Source organism: Aplysia californica, unplaced genomic scaffold, assembly GCF_000002075.1.
Source record: "Aplysia californica isolate F4 #8 unplaced genomic scaffold, AplCal3.0 scaffold00177, whole genome shotgun sequence".
NCBI lineage: Eukaryota > Metazoa > Mollusca > Gastropoda > Aplysiida > Aplysiidae > Aplysia > Aplysia californica.
Window position 1 is genome coordinate 1,165,270 of NW_004797447.1, and position 18,948 is coordinate 1,184,217.

The following is an 18,948-nucleotide window of genomic DNA, read 5'->3' on the forward strand; positions in this document are numbered from 1 at the left end:
TGTGTGTGTGTGTGTGTGTGTGTGTGTGTTTGTTGGGGTAAGATTATGATGGAAACATTGTAAGTGTTTAGGCTTTAAATTCAACTATTCTGTCCTTTTTATTTGTTAGTGGTTTTGTACCACTGTGTACGTATGCTACAAGACAAACTGAAAATGGTAAAGTGGGAATGGAAACTTTAATTTATTAAACCTATAGTTATGCGAGAAGTGTAGACTTTGTTGTGAGTGTTGTAAAGCTACATTGACTCATATTTAATCATATAGAATTTTTCTTTGCTGGCCAAGACCAACCCTTGATGAATGATCCTCACAGAAAGATGGAGATACCTGACATAGCATCTACTGCATATAGTATTGGAACTCAAATTCAGAGCCAAATTACCGTACTCCAAAATCATTTGCAAGACATAGATTTTGTTTTTTTTCAGGTGGTTTTCTAGTGACCTGTCGTACTTCTCTGTTTAATTTTTATACCTAAGTTCTATTTTTTTACTATGGGTTCACGGTAGTCTTAACATTTTCACGTCGTATGGATAGTAGAATGAAGCATGCTTGATTTGGTAGCAAGGTGCTTCTTTTTTTTTTTCATTCTTGATAAAAGTTCTTTTGTTTCTTACACTTTGTTTTCCTTTTGGGGGGGACGGGGAATGAAAAAAAATTGGGGGGTTTTTTGTACGTCGTTGTAATTCTTCATGTATTGTTTTTCCTTTGACAGGTGGACCGCTATTCATGTTTACTGGAGCTGTTGATGGCTTCCCACCAGCCCGTCCTTCTTTCAGGCTCTCCAGGTGTTGGAAAGACCTCTCTTGTACAGGTAATTCATATGTTGGGTCATCACCTCTGTCAGCTGGCACAGTGGTTCAAGCATTAGGTTGTGCTCATGACAGGCTGAAGGTTTTGGGAATTAATAGAGTTTCACTTTGAACAATCCCAGTGGGGTTTTTTTTTACACTTATGGACAGTAATCTTTTCCCTATTTAGTCTGATTCATTGAATTGTTTACTCCAGAAGCAAAATAATGTTGCTCTTATTGAAAAATTTTTTTAAATGTCTAAGAGAATGAGGGCAAATAATTGGAGGACAACTCAAGACACGCTACCCTTTACCCTAGAAATATCTGTTTTTCCTTAAATATGAAAAGAGTAAATGTATCCAGAACATAAATTTCAATAGCCAAATACAAACTGAGTCTTGAGGAGGAAATTTTAATCCCTGGTAAATATATAGGAAGCAGGTCAGACACTCTGTCTCTTGCTTAAAATGCATCTAAAAATAACAAGAGCATGTCTGTGATCACTCATCTGTTCTCACACAATATATGTTTTCTCTCACAACTGTGCAGAGCATGGTCCTGGCAAAAATGCCGTCCTCCTCCGTGACCATGTCCCGTGGACTGACTGCATCCATCTTCCAGGATTTGCTGATGGGTCATGTGCTGGACATCCAGAGCAAGACCAATGCCGCTGTGGGTGGGCCGGGGGCGGGAGCTGCACCAGTGGCTCAGAGACATCTCTTCTTTGTGGACGATCTCAACATGGCCCCGGCTGTGGGAGGTCTGTTTCTTCACATATTTTTATGCTGTATTAAAGTTATATTTTTAAAATTGTTTAATGCTCAACATAGTCCCAGCTGTATCTGGTCTGTTTTCTTTTCTTTCTCTTTTTCTCTCATATTTAAATTTCATTATGTCAATAAAACATAATATGATGACTTTTTACCTAAGAATAAAGGAACAGATTTTTACTCCATGGGTTTGGCAGACAGTTTCATAGGCAGATAATCAAATATGCAGATAGGCAGAAAGATAGATATGAAAATATATACATAGGTAGACATGAAAATAAACGGACAGGTGTATATAAAGATGCGCCGACTTTCAGACATGAAATAGACAGGTGTATATAAAAGATATGCTGACTCTCAGATATATTGCCAGATATTTTCATATAACTGTACATTTCTGTACTGTTTGGTGTTTTAGGTTACCAGCCTCCCCTCGAGCTGATTAGGCACATCCTGACGGAAGGAGGAACATATGAGAGACACAGGAAGGAGTTCCAGAAGACAGAGGAGGCTGCCTTCATTGCGGCCACCACTCTCCCAGCTGCTGCTGGTAACCCTTTAATGTCCACTGTTTATGCTACTTTTCAGCAAATTGTGTGCCATTTGCGTCCAGCCTGAAAAGTTTGACGCTCCAAAACGAACAGCCCCCCCCTAAAAAAACAACAACAACCGTCATTCTTTGTTCAAGATCGCTGATGTGGGAAATAAATTACCCTCCATATTTAGTATTGCAAATTGGTCACTCTGCCTTTATTGTCCTGTTTTTTTAATGGCTTTGTCTGTCAAATTCGTTTGTCAATTCAACGGACACCACAGACAATGGCAACATCAACAGTTCTTGAAGTTTTGACAGAGACTGGGTTAAGAGTACAGCTCAAACTCACTTTCTGGCTTTTGCTGCAAGTTTTATGTTGTGTGTGCTTTTTTACAAGCAGCATTTCCTCTGTATTGTAATCCTTGTCCCAATCAAAATCCTTTTTTGATTCTCCTGATTCAGTATTTTTGTCTCAAACAAGTGATTGGATGGATTGCCTTGGAAATTCCAAAAACAATCCCAGTTTTAAAATGCGACATTGGAGTTTCAAACCAGTCATCTGAATTGTTATAGTCTCACACGATATCAAATGAGCAATGATATGCCATTTTTTCATAAATAAATTTCTTTTGCCTATTAGTTATTCTTTAAAACTACCTATATTTCAGCTTTATTTTTCGTTCTCTTTCTTTTTCTTTTCCCCTCAAAATTACCTCAGGAACGGGACTTGGCAACGCCTGTCATGTGATGTCATCGCGACTGACTCGACAGTTTGTCAACCTGACTGTGTTTACCCCCTCTGGAGACGCGCTGCTGACCATGTTCTCTAGACCGTTGCAGACGTGGCTAGAGGAGTTCCCCACCTACTCAGTGGAACATCACTACGAGTTTGCCAAAGTGAGTAGCTGACTCATCTTCATCATCATTGCCTTTCTCACCCTGCACCAGGGTATAGGTCACGAACAAACCATTTCCACGTTTCTCTACCCTGGGCTAGCCTCTTGATGTTATTCCATGTCTTCCCAATTTTCTTTACATGCAATTTCTGTGATTCTTCTCCAGGTTCCACGCAGTCTTCCCCTTGGTTTTTTTACCCTGTGGATTCCAATTCAACACTTTCTTTGTTATGCAGATGCCTGACTTCCTGAGAGAGTAACTTACTGGTTTTGTTGAAAATGTTTTGCGTCCCCATTGACACAATTGAGGTTCATTTAGGAGATGGGCAGCCTTGACCTTGTCTTTCAGGGCCCACATCGAGATACTGTTTCCAACAGACTGATGGAGACATTTGATAAAATAACTTCACCTTTCAGGAATTAACGCTATCGTTGCCTTTGGGGTATGTGTTTCAACTGTCAGCCCTACTTTTCAGCTGAGCTCGTTACCCAGGACAGCAGTCTCATGTCTCAGTGTTAATGGATGCGCAGTCTAGATCTAGTGCACTCGTGACATATTTTGGACCTCAGGTCTTCGATCATTTCACTTGTCTTACTTCTCTCATTCCTTATTTCCTTCCATCTTACTCATAGTTTTGTATAACTTGCAAATCTAAGTAAAAAAGGAAATTTTTTTGCCTTATCTCACTAACCATGGAGACACTTGAGCTACTGGAGCCCTCAGCGATTTTACTATCTCTTTTTGAATCTGCCCAGGCCATGTCTGAGGGGATGCTGGAATTGTACCAGGCTGTGAAGGATCGCCTCCGACCCAGCCCGGCCCACGCTCACTACATCTTCTCCCTCCATGATCTGGCCCGAGTTGTTCAGGGGATCATGCTCATGTCTCCGAGGACTCGCATCAAGAAGGTCAAGGTCAAGAAACGAGAAGGTGGGAGATTGTTGTTGACTCATGTCTTTAAATTGTAAATGTTTTGTGTAATGCCCCTATTGACATGACTGATTACTTGAGAGGCAGGATGCTGTGACCTTGCTTGTCTTTCCTGACCCTAGCTGAATGGAATAGGCCTACCATTAACCTGAAAAATGCAGAGAAATTACTTTGTTAAGTAGTCAAGGCTTGTTCCCACAGTCTGTATGATGCAGTTGCAGTCTAGAAAGACTGGACTTTATTGTTTGAACAGGGATATTGAAAGCATGGTCTCTCTCTGGTTGTTTTTGCATAGACTTGTGCCATGTTAAAACACATTTTCTTACTTTAGAATACATCAGATTGAGTTTCAATGTAGTTAAATTATACTCTTTATCAAGAGAATAAGGGTTTTCTTAAGTCATTTGAAGCTGTTAGTTTTTTAAAAAATGCAGAATGTGTTGTAATACTCCTGTTTGTCTTTCCATGACAGCTGAGAAGTTGGGCAGCCTGAGGTCACGTAACCCAGAAGTGAACTCTGCTCCAATGATGCGGGTCATTGCTCAGCTCTGGTGTCATGAGGTATCCAGGAACTTTGGTGACAGAATTATCAACGCTGATGGTAAGGAATGAACTGTTTTCCTGCTTGCTATGTTATATATTAACTCCTTATCTCCGGCAAGTCACTCCCAGCGGCTCGCGGTTGGAACAGCTGAGCCGGTGGACCGCTGGCAGTAGTTCGGGCACCTTGGTTTACGATGACTTAGATGTCAAATTGTATTGAAATAGGTTCACTTATTGTGTTTTAATGAGAAATGTAAATTTTAGATTTCATAACAAAAAAGGGCCCGGCATAGTGGGTTTACCCCCCTCGGAGATAAAGAGTTAATGAAGAAATGAATAAAGATCATTTGCCATTCTTCTGTTTTGTTCTTATGCTAGTGTTTCATCCCACCAGATTTAGAAAATACACCTTTGCCATTGAATCAATCATTTTTTTTTTCAGAGGAACTGTTTGGTATTGCATTTCTATGTAAAAGTTTGATATGCCCAGCGAAAAAGGTTTTTAATTTATTTTGTGTAAGGATTTGCAGTATACAATGTGGAGAATATGTGTGCATGACACTGGCCTGAAGCTGAATGAAATAATGTGCATATATAGCATAAGTTTCTGTGATGAATTGGAATGATATTTTTTTTTCTTGTTCAGATCAAGCATGGTTCAGCAAAATGGTTGAGGATGTGGTGACCCGACACTTTTGTTCATCTCGCGATGATGTTCGGCCAGAAATGTCTGCTATATCGGAGGAGCCAACCATGTATCGCGTATGTTGTTTTTGGCTCTTTCCACTACTTACCTTGACATGTTTCTAAATACTTTGTCGTTTAATTTTCAACCCAAGTAGGTAGACTCACTCTGCATAAGTTATCAGAAAAAGCGCAATGCATCTGTTTAAGGAATTTAAAAAAAAACTAATTTTTGAAAAAATATATTCCTGTAAGTGCTGTTCTTGACAGTTGTAATTTGCCTTAGAAGTACTCACATAGTGTTCTTCTTTCCAGAAAATGGCAAGCATTTCATTTTGTAAAGAAAAAGCTAAGCACAATGTGTTTTATTTCTGTCTTATGATGCTCAGTCTGAATGAAATGAGGGAAGATGTGTAAGTTTTATATTCTAGATGAAATTTGTATATATTCTCACTGCTTTTTAAAAATTAAAACTGTTCTTGTTTAGCATTAAGCTTTACTAAACTATTTTTCTTTTTTTTTACTTCCTCGTTGGTTTGTTTTCTCAACCTTCTCATGCAAAAAATGTATTGTGACAACATTGTTGATATAATCTCAATTTTGTCCTGTTGCAATTTTAATTAGCAATGGTTAACTCTTTCGGAACAAAACCCTCCATTGATAGACATAAGGCTATCTTATAAGCTACTTCCTTTAAAGAGTTATGGCTAATCCCAATAGCATGGAGCAATTATTTTATCGAATGCTACAGTATATTTGCGAACCTTGTTAAATGTGATAGGAAAGTTTTGGAGTTTAAGAAAGAGGAGTATATCCATTTGTTTTTATTGGAACACAGAAATCCCCACCTCTTCAGCGACGACAGTTTGCATCCCCGCCACCCAAAATTGCCTCTCCTTGTGATGATGATGAGGAGGAAGAAGAGGAGGACTCTGGAGAGACAGATAAGGCAAAGACAGACGCTCTTATGGAAAGACTGAATGTAACATCCAGACAGGAAGGAACCGGACCTTCATCGTCTCGAGCGTCCAAGCGTAATGGGGAGGAGGGACTGAGTCCTTTAGACATGCAGTCTGCCACGCAGGCAAGGTGAGCCCAAGCAGATTCATGTTGTGTCCACAATGTAACTTTGTGCCTCGGATATCTGTGTCGATGTAAGACATGATTGGGTCCTGCTGCTCTGTTCACCGATACATGTGTACCCGAGACCCCCTCCCCACCTCCCGTCTTGTCCCTTCCAGTAAAAATGTCGCTAGCACTTACTTTACTTTTCCAATCCAGCTGGGTTCTAGCCCTTTGGCCTGTCGATATGGTAAAGAATTTACAGTTTTTTATCAGCTGTGTTTTGTCGTTATATAAAATATTTCCGATATCTGGGAAGGCAGGTAGGTAGGTGCTATGCAGTGGCTAAGTGCATGGCAGATAAAGAGATGGTGTGATACTGTTTCATTCTGGCGGGCAGTCAGGTGGGGTATCCGTGCGGATCCTATTTAGGTAGAAACTCAGGGGGAGATGTTGTGTTCGCTGGCAAAAGATAGTGACTTATTCTCTTCTACTCAGAGAATAAAAAAATATGGAAGGCTTCTCGAATTTGCGTGTCATCCTTTCTCAGGGGCCATGCTAATCTTCTCTGTATTGTTCCAATTTTAGTATATGTATTGCATGAACAGTACAAATATCGCATGTCCCAGCTTTTATCACCAAATGTTCCTATGCTGAAAACTGAACTGTGATGGGAATGTAGCTCTTTGTAATGCCTTTGTAAAAGAGTGAAAGTCAGCAAATGCTTCTGTAGTATATATGTTTATGAGAAAAGAAAGTTTCCCTTTCTAAGAACTGTGAAAGTCCTGGAATGAATTCATTATCAGTTCGTGTATCCTTTAATCTACCCTTTTCTCATGGCTCAACATGCTTGTGTTTCAAACACGAAGGCAGAAAGTACAATTTAAGAAAGTGAACTGAATTAACGTAAAAGCTTCTCTGCATCCTCAGTTAAAAGAAAAGTGTTGCTAAAGAACCAAGGAGCTACGTATTTATTTTAGTTTGCTGTTGTTATGTTCTGTTGTTGCCCATCCCAGGCCAAAAGATAAGACAATGTGATCATTTTGCTATTCTAAACACAAATAATATGATTGTCTGAGGAAAGTGAGCTCATGTCAGAAAAATGAGCAGGACTACAAAATTTGAGGTGCTGCTATATATTTTCATGTAAATCCATGCAGTAAAGTAGCTATATGTTTTGCTGTATTATAAAGTGGTAATAAAGTATCTCATTTGCCCTTGTCCACCAGTACTCCTCGTAGTGAGTCGAGGTCTGCGCTGACCGGCGCAACATCGGTTCAGACAGCGACCACAGAAGGTGCCACACACGTCACGTCGGAGTCAGATTCTCTCTCGGAGTCCAACAGCCAGCTCGACAAAAGCATCGTGTCCACCACCACAGGCGGTCGAGAGACCGAGCTAGGTTGGTTCTGGAATTGTGCTATGCTGACCTGTGTTTTTTGTTTAAGAATTAAGCTTTGTTGTATATCCCCCCCCCCCCCTGTCCAAATTAAAGAATGAATTAAGCCTTTCTCGTTAATTATTTAACTGCAGAGTGTCCTTCCCTATCCCACTCGTGAAAAGGAAAAGATAGCAAACCTAACCTTTTATGGCTACTTCCATTGCACCCAAAAATGTATTATCGTACCTAGAAATTTCCTTGGTATTGATTGATTCTTCTCATACATTAACAAAATAGAGTGTAAGAGACATGGGTACTTGGGTCTGGTGTGTATCTCAATAATAAAGATAAAAAGATGTTATGCCTTGCATGATTTACCCCAACCATCTCACCCTCCTATCCAAGACTGCCCCTCCCCCCCCCCTTTCCTCTAACTAGCTAACATGCTCTCCCATGCCCCAAATCTCAAAAAGAGCACCAAAAAAATCATTGTTCACATAGTCAGATTTTTTTTTTCTGTAAAACTTGTTCAAGCTCTTCATTTCAGCCTATGTGGAATCTGTATTCAATTTATTTTATTTCTAGTTTATTGAATTAATTCAGCTACTCCAATACAGTCAGTTTTAAACTGCTTGCACAAGCTCTTCATTTCGGTCTATGTGGAATCTGTATTTAATTTATTTTATTTCTAGTTTATTGAATTAATTCAGCTACACCAATACAGTCAGTTCTAAAAGCAGTTAATATCCTTCATCCCACACAGGGGACATCCATGAGGCAGAGACGGAATACGATGGAGAAGGCACCGAGATTGGAGACAAAGTGACCACTACCCAAACGTCTGATGACTCGGATGACTCGGATGACTCTGACTCAACATCTGAAGTGTCCAGTTCCTCAGCCACAGAGACTTATGCCAGCATGTCAGGTGAGTTGGTTTGCAGATCTGACTTTTTGTGTGTCAACCGTGAATGCTTGTGTCACATTTAAGTGTCTTTTATTTATGTAAGATGAAAAATTGAGTAATTTTAAAGTTGTGTTTCCTTTTTATAAAGTTTTTCTTATTTGTGAACCTTCTTTAAGCTTTGTGCACGTAATTCAATGTTTTTGAAGCTTTTAGCGTTTGTCAGTAGGCCACAGCACTTCAGTACCTTAGTACAACTGCTTGCATTGCTGAGACCAGACATTTAAATTTGTAAGACCTGATACATTTTCAGAATTAGCCTTATTTCAGACTTTACTGGAGGGTAAGGGGTGCGTTCTTGCAATTTGGTTAAAAGCATGAGAAAAGGGGAGGGGGGGGGCTGATTGTTTACACTTACTCCTTTTACTCCTTTGCTTTAAATGCTTTTTTTTTTTCACCTTTTGATATCTGGATGGTTTTCTTTTCATGCTGTTGATTTTTGTCTATGTTACATTAGCATGGTATATTGTGAGCTATTTTCTCACTTTTGAGTGTTTCTTTCAGCTGTGAATAATTTTGTCATCTTCCTGGCCTGTCTAAAGTGGACTTTTAGTTGGCCATAGTGTGACTAAAATACACAAGGGCTTCCTCTGTGAATGAATAAAAAACTTTTTGTAAGGCAACTATGTTACAATGAATATGTTGTCCTCTTTTTTCTTATTGTCCTATCTCTGTGTAACTGACTGAGTAGATGGAAACTGTACACTGCTGGATTGATGAATATACAGCAGCAGCTACATCCAAAAGTACTTGTGCTTTAAATGTTCTTTCGTGTAGGCTTATTCAAAGTCAAAACTTCCTACACAGTTTTGGGAGAAGGAACTAAACTCATACAAACACACTGAGAGTGCTCCAGCGTACTTGTGGGTAAAGCACATTTCACAGAAGCCTGACTTCTATTTTTGCAATGGTTAGGCTTTTTCCTTCATTACACGGAAAACATGTGAGTTTGACACATATTTACTGAAGTAATTCTGTCCTGTATCTCTGTCTGTTGGGATGCTTTTATGCCAGTCAGTCCAGAGGCACCCTGTCTTGCAAGGTGGAAGCAGCCTGTTTCCTATATCATCTATTGTATGTTCATGGAAGTATAAAACAGTTAAAACCGTTATGATTATTACAGAAGCGGGTGATCGCTCCGTGCTTAAATCATCTCTCGAAGTGGCTGAGCAGGCCCTAGCGGCAGTTCCTCCTGGTAAAGTCTGCAGTCTGTTAGATTGTCTGTTTTTGTGTGCTCTCAGCATTCCCTTCTTGTGCTCCCCTTGTGGTTCTTTCACACATCTGAATACTTTTAACTGTTCCAAAGTCAGAGCACATCGTGTTGGTTTGTGTTCAGCATCGTCATTGTTGTAACTCAAACCGTGTGTTTATGGTAGTTTTCTTTTTTTTTTTTAGTTTTCCCATAACAGTTTGAAGTGTTTCAGTTTGGCTGTGTGGACACACAACTAATCCAGAGACTGTAAAATGTGAGAGCTCTTCTTTCATTGACATGAAGAGATGAACACTGTTTATAAATCCCTTTTGCACTAAGGTTCATGATATGTTTTTCTCTCCTTATAGCGCCTTTTTTTTTTTTACAATCTCCATCCGTTACTAGTCTAGCTAAAAAGTTCATCGACTGCACTTTCTCTACCTTTTCATTTTGATCTTGTACTTTTATTTTTTCAGTTCAGGGCGGACTGTGCCTATTTTTCCTGTTTTGCAAACATTTGTTTCTCAGCTTCATATTTTGTGGAATTATTTTAGCTGACCGTGTTTTACACGCAGGAAAATCTCTTGACACGTTTTCAATTGTGTGTTGCTTTAGAGTGATCTTATTCTTGAAGATTTAGTGTGTGCACCCATAAGACATAAAGCAATTTAATGTTGTACAGAAAAGTAGTCTAAACATTTGCTTGGCTGGAGTCACTAAAAAAACTGATGCAATACCACAGGGAGTAGGAAAAAGAAAAAAAGGAAACGCAAAACAAAACATGGTGGTAAGTTCTTGTAACAACATGCTATCAAGGCAGTGTAGAAAATAGAGAAATATATAATATATAGCTGATCTCCTCTATACTTGATAGAAGGTAGAGAATCACTACTTAGCTTTCTTCGTCTCTTGAAATTTTTTCCTTTGAATATCCAACTGCGTCTGAAAGTGCATTACATGTATCTTGCTTTTCTTTCTCTGTTTATTCTTTTACTGTTTAGTTTGTACTCTAAGCCTATAGGCTAATTTCTACTTCAATCAGCTTTACATTTTGAAAGAATGTTGTACATGTACAAAGGGTGTAACAATTAGGGAACAAGGAATCATGACTTCATTTACGTCTTCATGCATATTCAAAGTCCATTTATGGTATAAAAAATTGTGTCTGTGTGGTTTGGGGGTGGGGGGGGGGGGGGGGGGGGGGGGGTTGTTCTCAGTTTTTTCTCGTAAAGTTTTTTCTACTTGCTTCTGATTTTTCTACCAGTACTCATGAGTACCATATTTGAGTGGAAATGTATGAGTAATGTCTGAGATTAAATAGGAAAATGGCCATATTTCAATTACTATCTAATATTTTTCAATTCTGTAAAAAAAAGTATTTATTTGTCAGGGGAATCTCAGATTTCCTTACACTATTAGAATGCACAAAAAGAAAGCAACCATTTTAATATATCACAACAAAGATGGCAAATGCTTTACAAAATTGGTCTAAAGGAAAATATTAGAGCTGGAATTCGTTTTCTTCACACAAAAGGGATAAACCCCACTGAAGTTAATGCAGAACTTTAGAGCGTTTATGATGAGACTGTTTCAAGCAAGTTAAAGCCCTACCATTGGTCCAATCTATTTAAAGAGGGATGTACGATTCTACACGACGAGCAAATTGTAAGCCGTCATCTGCCTACCAGCATGGAAAAAATTGCTGAACGCATTAAACAACTCCTTTATAATGACAGGTGGTTCAAAAGTCCTGAGATTTCTGATGCTCAAGATACTTTTAAGCAACCGTTCCTTAATGCAGCCACAAACTGTGAAACCCTCCAAAAGCTAAGAGCAGCAGTGCATCGTAAAAGCTCAGGAGAGCATTATCTTACAACATGACAATGCTACACCCCACAATGCCGAGGTAACCAAAGAATTGCTGGAGAAAATTTTTTAAAGAGGTTTTAGTTTAAACCCTTCCACCTCACATTCCTGATTTTGATCCTTCAGACTTCCCATCTGTTTAAAACAATGCAGTGTTGTCTAGCCAGGAAGAAATTCACAGATGACACGCACCTTGTGGAGCATGTCAAAGATTGGCTTTGCTCACTCGACGCAGAATTCTATAGAGATGGCATGTATTTACTCTTGCAGCAATAACAAAATGTGCTTGACAGTTTATGAGGACTATATATGAAAGGAGTGTTAGCCAACTGTCTAAGTTGCATCTTCATCAGGACAAAACTTTTCATTTTATAGTCATTTTCTTGTTAATTCTGGGAAAGCCCTCGTACACGAGTATAAATTTGTATTGATTTCTGACACTTCTATTCCTTCTTTATTTTATTTATATTAACCTCTATTGGACTGTCACTGTGAGTTAAGGAAATATAATCAGTGTAAAACGATGGGTATGAAGACATGCCTGGCTTGTTTATCCTCATCTTGTCATCTGATGTTTACTTTAAAGATATATAGCACAGCTACTAATGTTGAGCTTCACAAGGAAGTCTCCTTGGTTACATTGCAATAAGAATATCTAAATTAAATTCACATTGTAGCTGCTTCCACAAATTTACTTATGAAATGTATATAGATGACTTTCTTTTAGACTTGATATATCCAATATGCCTCTTTTAAACTTTTATATCGTAAAGTACTGAGACTGATTGAATCTAAAAATAACTGCTTGTAACTGATATTCAGTGAAAGGGCCAAAATACTAGTATAGATAAAGAATAACGACTCCAGGTTTCAACTGATTTGAGGTTTGACATGTAATAAAGTTGCTGTCGTTACTTTGGCATGAGGACTTTGCTATAGATGCCTTTGGAGGTGGTGTCTTAATTTTCTTACACCTACAAACAACTGCATGTATGTAAGTTTGAAAAAGGTGCTTTTCTTTGCTGGATTGTTTTTACCTCAAGTTTAAGAGTGTCTCGGGCCAGAAATAATCTCTTCTGTATACTATATTTTTGTCTCATTTTGAATTTATTTCTTTTCCTTCTAGCTAACTTATATTATTTCCTTGATTTTTTTTTCTCTGAGTACTTTTGTTTCTCATTCTGTAGTGTTTTTTTTTGCTTTTGTAGTGCCACCATTTTGCACCTACTTGTTGTTTCTTTTGTTGCACTAGAATGGGCTAAAGGTTCGCCAGAATTGCTAGCATGTAGCTCCATGATTCTGGAGCAGAATCCCACCCGAGAAAATAGCTCTGCTGGAGAGTTCATCACTGGTAGGTACAGTGCTGTAGGTACCAGAGTCTATGCTTTCACAGGATACTCGCCTGCACACGCACGCATGCTAACACACACATACACCCCCCCCCCGCCACACACACACACTCACACACTCGTACATATACATATACTCACACATACGCACACACACACACACACAAACACACACACACACACGCACATTCACTCGCATGTACATTTTCAAACCTGCACTAATACATGCGAGGTGGAATCAGGCACTCGTCAATTTTTGAGCATGTAGACTTATTGGCAACATCTAAAAGCCTGTTCGTTTGCCTAACTTTTGATGAAAAAAAAACACCGTTCTATCTTGAATAGAAGTTGAGATATTTGCGATTGAAGAAAAGGAGGTCGCAGGGTTTCAGAAGTAAAAGTAGTGAGAAAACGGCTGCCAAATTGTGGTGACTTTCAAAGCTTGATAGTGGCTGAAAACTGCAAATTTGCTTTTTCTGTGCATTTAATCAACGTTTTTCAATAAAAATCCACTCTGAAATGTGTTTTTTAATAGACATTAAAGGTGTTAGGCCAGAAAACAAAAATTCAATAGAAGTTGCCTAACCGGCGGAAAAATAGGGCCTAGGCTACCTGTTTCTTCTATTTCATGATTTTGACAAGCGCCTGATATCACCACGCTGCCTCACATATAGACTATTTTAATTAGTGCTTGATTTCAACACAATGACACACACACACACACACACACACAAGCACGCACACACACACACACACACACACACACACACACACACACACACACACACACATACACACTGTGTGTATGTATATGTGTTTAAGTGTGTGTTATATAAAGTCTGCACAGTTAATGTGTAGCATTCAAGCCTATCTGTTGACTATACTTTACACAAAGTCAGAGACATCATAGATTTATGTTCTGAATAAACTGTACTTTTAGTAGTCATAGTAAAATTGTGTTTATGGAATGTTTTATAGAATATCACTATACCATTATAATACCTTTTTTTTTACTTGCATATTGCTTCCTGTCTTTTATGGAAACTTTTACTTTACCGAAATTTTAAGAACTGTATTCTTGTTAAGAAAATCATTGTTTTTGCAAATTTTCTAATTTATCAGAACAAAATATCACTTTAGAATTGAAAGAAAAATCAAAGCTCTATTTAGACATTCTTAGTATGAAATCATTGCATTGTTGTAAATATAGAGCATTTTGTGTTTTCTTCTGATTGAGATTCTACGTAATTCTTCCTGCTTGTCTTTTGCAAAATACCTATTTAGTATAACATGAAAATGCAGTAAGTGAGAAACATAGGTTAAGACATTTCGTAATATTACCAAAGTAGAAAAAAAAAGAATAGGACAAAATGCCAGCTATGTTGAATATGTGTGCATTTGGTATATGTATTATTAGGCTTCGTATACATGATAACACACTCAGGCGCAGGCAAAATAGGGAAGTATTTTCTCAAAGCATAATAATCTATAATTCTCAAATAGCTTTGCCTTTCTTCTAAAAGGTGTTGTAGATTTACAGCTCATTTTGAAAGAACCTAACAAAATGACAGTTTCAGAGTCGGGGGTATTTATTTTTTAAAGATATAATGTGTGCTATATTAAACAATTGTATACATGTACTGTTACGTATACATGGTTTTTTACTGTCTTTTACTGTCCCCAGCAAGTGCAAGTGGAACTCCCCGTAATAAAAGACAAGGCTCTCGGGCGGCAAAGCGTGGGGTTACATTCAAGGCAGGTCTCATTGCTGACAAGGAGCATGAGGCGTATTATGGCCCTCTGGTGTCCCTTGATGAGGTTGGTACACATATCAATAAGTTGGTCTTCTAGCTCGAAAGTCATACTAGATCACTTGTTGCCTCAGCTGCAATAATCAATGATAACAAATACCCTTTGTATAATACAAATTCCAGCTCAACAGAAAGCTCTTGGGGTTTTACAATCTATTATTACCCCAGCAGACCTGATAGCATTCTTAAACAATGTCAACTTCCTGGGAAGCATACAGTGCAGGCTGCCATTTTACAGGCACTAAAACTATTGAATATAAAATGCTGCTTTTTTATGGGAAATGAAAAGTTATATTCAGATTCTAGTTAAATATGCCACAACTTAAATTGAGACTTTGCATGCCAATTTTTGGGCATATGGAGTTATTGATATAATCATAAAGCCTGTTCATTTGCCTTGGTGTTGATGAAAAAAAATTATCCTTAAATAAAAGTCGATATATTTGTGACGGAAATAGGTAGAAGTTTACCTGGTGTCAGAGGTTAAATTACCGAAAAAATTAACACCAAAGTTTGATGACTTCCAAAGTTTGGAACTCCTTGGTAACTGAAAATGATCAACGTTTTTCAGTAAAATCCACCTAGAAATGTGTTTTTAAGTGGACCAAACAGATATTGAGCCCCCCAAAAAACAAAAACATCTATACAAATTGTCTAACCGGTGGAAAAAAGTTGCCTTTTGACGAGGGCCTGATTTCACAACTGTGACACACAGATAACATTATCAATGGTTGTAAGTATCATTAAAATTTTGATAATTTGTCATTAGACCAGTCTTTTAGCTGTCAAGAAGCATGAGGCTTACTTCACTTCTCTGGTGTTCTTTGACAAGGTAGGAGCCAGTAGACTGGTATAGTTTTGGGGCAATCTTATACTACCCTGATTTTTACTTTGGCTGTCAGTGGCAGAGTGATTAGGATGTTCAGGCTCATAGATAATACCAAGCAATAACATAACAGTGTTATATAAGAGAGCAAGTGTTGTTCTTTATTTGAATTATACCTTGTTCAAATTGTCACAGTTAGATTTGTTTGTGAGTCATCCTATCCTGAATCATATTCTTTGTTTTATTTCTTAGTACATTATGTATGTGATTGAAGAACTTGTATTTATTAATGCTTCTTTTGTACAGATCAAAGGAAACAACAATATGCTCACGGATTTGATCTTCAGCAAGTACTTCATGGCATGTCACACAGAGACTCATGGCTTTCCTACTGAAAAAGGTAAAGTGATGTCTGTAAACGTTTTGTTTGGTATGAACAAAACATCCCTTTAAATCATGTAAGTGTATCTTGGAGATAGGTGATCTGAATTGTGTTGATTGGGAAGTAAAAACGTCTGTATGTTAAATAATAATATTTAAGGATAGGACAAAATCAAGCAAATGGATAGCAGTAAAGAATCTCGAAACAGTCACAGTATAAGAGTATTAGAACACCCTATTTGGGGACTTAGTCCTGAGTCTTCTTTGTCATAGTCCAGGATGCTCAAAGTAATTAATGAAAACACTGGAAATAAACATTTGTTTTTAAGGTCAGTGAAAGAACATTCTAAGAAAAATCAAGGACGATGGCTAAAAGAAATAATATGAGATGCAGTTTTTCTACTATGCATTTTTTGTGTCATGATTTATCTAATATTAAGGGATAGCTTGTTAACAAGCCAGTCAGTGTCGTCCTGTTTTCCCTCCTTTATTACAATTTTTTGGTTCAGCCATATTATCGTCCTCTCAATAGTTAAATATAACTTACACATATTTCTTCTATATACACATTCATCATGTATCAGTCCCAGATCGGTGCATTTTTCTGATATTGCTGCTTTTTACATTGTGAATGTTTGTTCGAAGTAATTTTATTTGACTTGTATATTGAACAAGCTTTCAGAAAAAACATTGTGCAAAGCTTTAAAAGCTGTTATCATTTGTTTTCAGTAACTCTATATGAGGTAATATATTTCCATGATTTAGTTCTTCTTTTGTGTTGTGAATTTCATCAGTGACAAGAATTTTGTCAGTGGTGTTAGTTTTTCAAGTCTCATTTGTTCGGGTCAGTTTGTGCATGCCAACATGAAGCACGTTCCACTCAATGTGTTGTTCACAGATCATGCCACATAGATATGAAGTAAAGTGTTTCTACAGGTTGACATGTCACAATAGACTTTTGAAATTGACGTCACACTTCTTTTGAGACTTCCTTCCAGTGATTACTTGATGCTTGTGAAAGAGTCACCAGAATTATTCTACAAGCTTTTTCTTTCTCACTTTTAATATCCTTTGTATTTTCCACTGCTGTTTTTGTTGTTTGTGCCAATGATTTTTTAAAACAAAGTGAAGATTTTTCATTCATGCCTTTTTAGAAAGCATATAATAATATTTGGAGCCATGCAATAAAATAATTAGGCTTGTCTGTTTTTGAGTTGTTGGCCAAATCCTCAATTTTTTCAACACTATGTGTTTTTCACTCCCTAACTTCCAGGGACAAAACTTTGGAAACAATGTAGTTTAACTAGTACTGTTTCAACCCGCTTGTAAGGCTTGAACAGATCTTCATCTGAAAGCCCATAATTTATATTGTCAAAATGTGACCTGAGGCTTATTTTATCACCTTTCTAAACATATTCATACACATTCATGAAATAGTTTTTTATGTGTCCATAAATAAAGTTCTTATTTAAAGAAATGATCGCTTTGGCAGTCAGGTTTTGTTGAATGATCAGGCCCATTAAAGACATCTAGGTTTAAAAGGAACAAGGAAAATCTATTTCGGATTCCAGGCTCAACATATTATCTTACTTCATAATTTATGGAACTAAATGATTGGTGAGTTTAGAAGAATATATGACATTTCAGAATAATAAACAGCATTCAGATATATCATGCTGAGGTAGCAGTTTTGATTGCTAAACATATTTCAAGGGTGTTTTAAAAAGCATAAGTTTTAAGTTTTGATACAACATAATTTCCCTTTGTAAGATCAATGAATTTATTTTTGTTATCATCATTCTAGAAAGTATGCAGTCAGCTAATTTTTTGTGTATTTTAGCATCCTGATTTCTTTTTAAAAAATTTCACCTGCACATTAGGCTACATGGAAAATGGAGAGGAGGTCTTGGCCGATGCCTTGCAGACATGTCTGTCTCGCTACAATGATGGTACCTCCCAGCGACTGGAACTTGTGTTTTTCTCTGAGGCCGTCCGCCACGCTGCTCGGCTGAGTCGTGTGCTGGTGAGTTGTAATAGAGGAGACCCCTTTTACTCTTAGTACTCTGCAAGTATGTGCTTCAGAGTACTCGTCTTTGACTTTCTGTGCACTGAACACACACCTCAGTGTGCAGTGGTGCTAATCTAGCAATTGATTAAAGGGAGCTCTGGTGCACAGGCCCTATAAGGCTCAGAGGTGGGGGGGAGGGGGGGAGGGGGGGGCAGGGCTCAAATTAAAAGCAGGCAAAGGTGCACTACAAGACAAGATGGGTCTCTCATGCACAAGAGATACAAAAATAAAATGTTATCAGTTATGCTGGTAGCTACATATGTACTGTTGCGAATAAAATGCTGTTTTTAGGAGTGTATGTCTGGTGTACAAAGTTAGAACAGCAGCAAATATTGCTTCAAGAGAACGTCTATTTGAGGACTGAAACAAAAGTTTTTGCATGGATTTATTATAATCTCTCACAGAAAACTGATCTTGCCTCACCATTTAGAAATCTCTTAATGAGCTGATCATTTTTTTTGTCTACGCATAATCCTGTTCCTCTGATAATTTTGCTTTCTCTCTCGACAGGCCCACCCAAAAGGTCATGCACTTCTCTTGGGCATGAGCTACTGTACCGGTCGTGCCACTGTGGCGCGTCTCGCCGCATTTGTCGGACACTGCAAACTGTACGAGCCCAAGCCTCAGTCAGCCTCTGAGTTGAACCTGCGTGTCGTGAGAAGACATATCAAACTCAGTTGTTTCCACGCAGGCATCACGGGCAAGCCCACAGTGCTTTTGGTACATGAAGACCTAGGGGAGGAGTGTCTGCAGGACGTCAGTGCTGTCATGGCAGAAGGTGACTGCCCTCACACTCTCTTCTTCCTTCCGTCCTTCCTTTCTTCTTTCTTTATTTCCTTCTTTCCTTCCTTCCTTCCTTCCTTCCTTCCTTCCTTCCTTCCTTCCTTCCTTCCTTC

General features: G+C 38.1%; 1 protein-coding gene and 1 non-coding gene across 2 annotated transcripts in view; one reads left to right on the forward strand and one right to left on the reverse strand.

Moving 5' to 3' along the window:
* LOC101860812 (dynein heavy chain domain-containing protein 1) overlaps positions 1-18,948 on the forward strand; it is a 115,475-nt gene that overhangs the window by 58,292 nt on the left and 38,235 nt on the right. Inside the window, exons 57-71 of the mRNA XM_035969741.1 lie at positions 716-814; positions 1,343-1,553; positions 1,982-2,113; positions 2,817-2,995; positions 3,751-3,925; positions 4,398-4,526; positions 5,115-5,230; positions 5,991-6,241; positions 7,444-7,616; positions 8,359-8,523; positions 12,870-12,968; positions 14,651-14,784; positions 15,910-16,003; positions 17,865-18,007; positions 18,563-18,830. Coding sequence (XP_035825634.1) covers positions 716-814; positions 1,343-1,553; positions 1,982-2,113; positions 2,817-2,995; positions 3,751-3,925; positions 4,398-4,526; positions 5,115-5,230; positions 5,991-6,241; positions 7,444-7,616; positions 8,359-8,523; positions 12,870-12,968; positions 14,651-14,784; positions 15,910-16,003; positions 17,865-18,007; positions 18,563-18,830 — 2,368 coding nt within the window. The remainder of the gene's footprint in view (positions 1-715; positions 815-1,342; positions 1,554-1,981; positions 2,114-2,816; positions 2,996-3,750; positions 3,926-4,397; positions 4,527-5,114; positions 5,231-5,990; positions 6,242-7,443; positions 7,617-8,358; positions 8,524-12,869; positions 12,969-14,650; positions 14,785-15,909; positions 16,004-17,864; positions 18,008-18,562; positions 18,831-18,948) is intronic.
* Positions 6,720-6,825, reverse strand: LOC118477682. Its single transcript, XR_004858542.1, has one exon. It is a non-coding gene; the product is annotated as a U6 spliceosomal RNA (small nuclear RNA).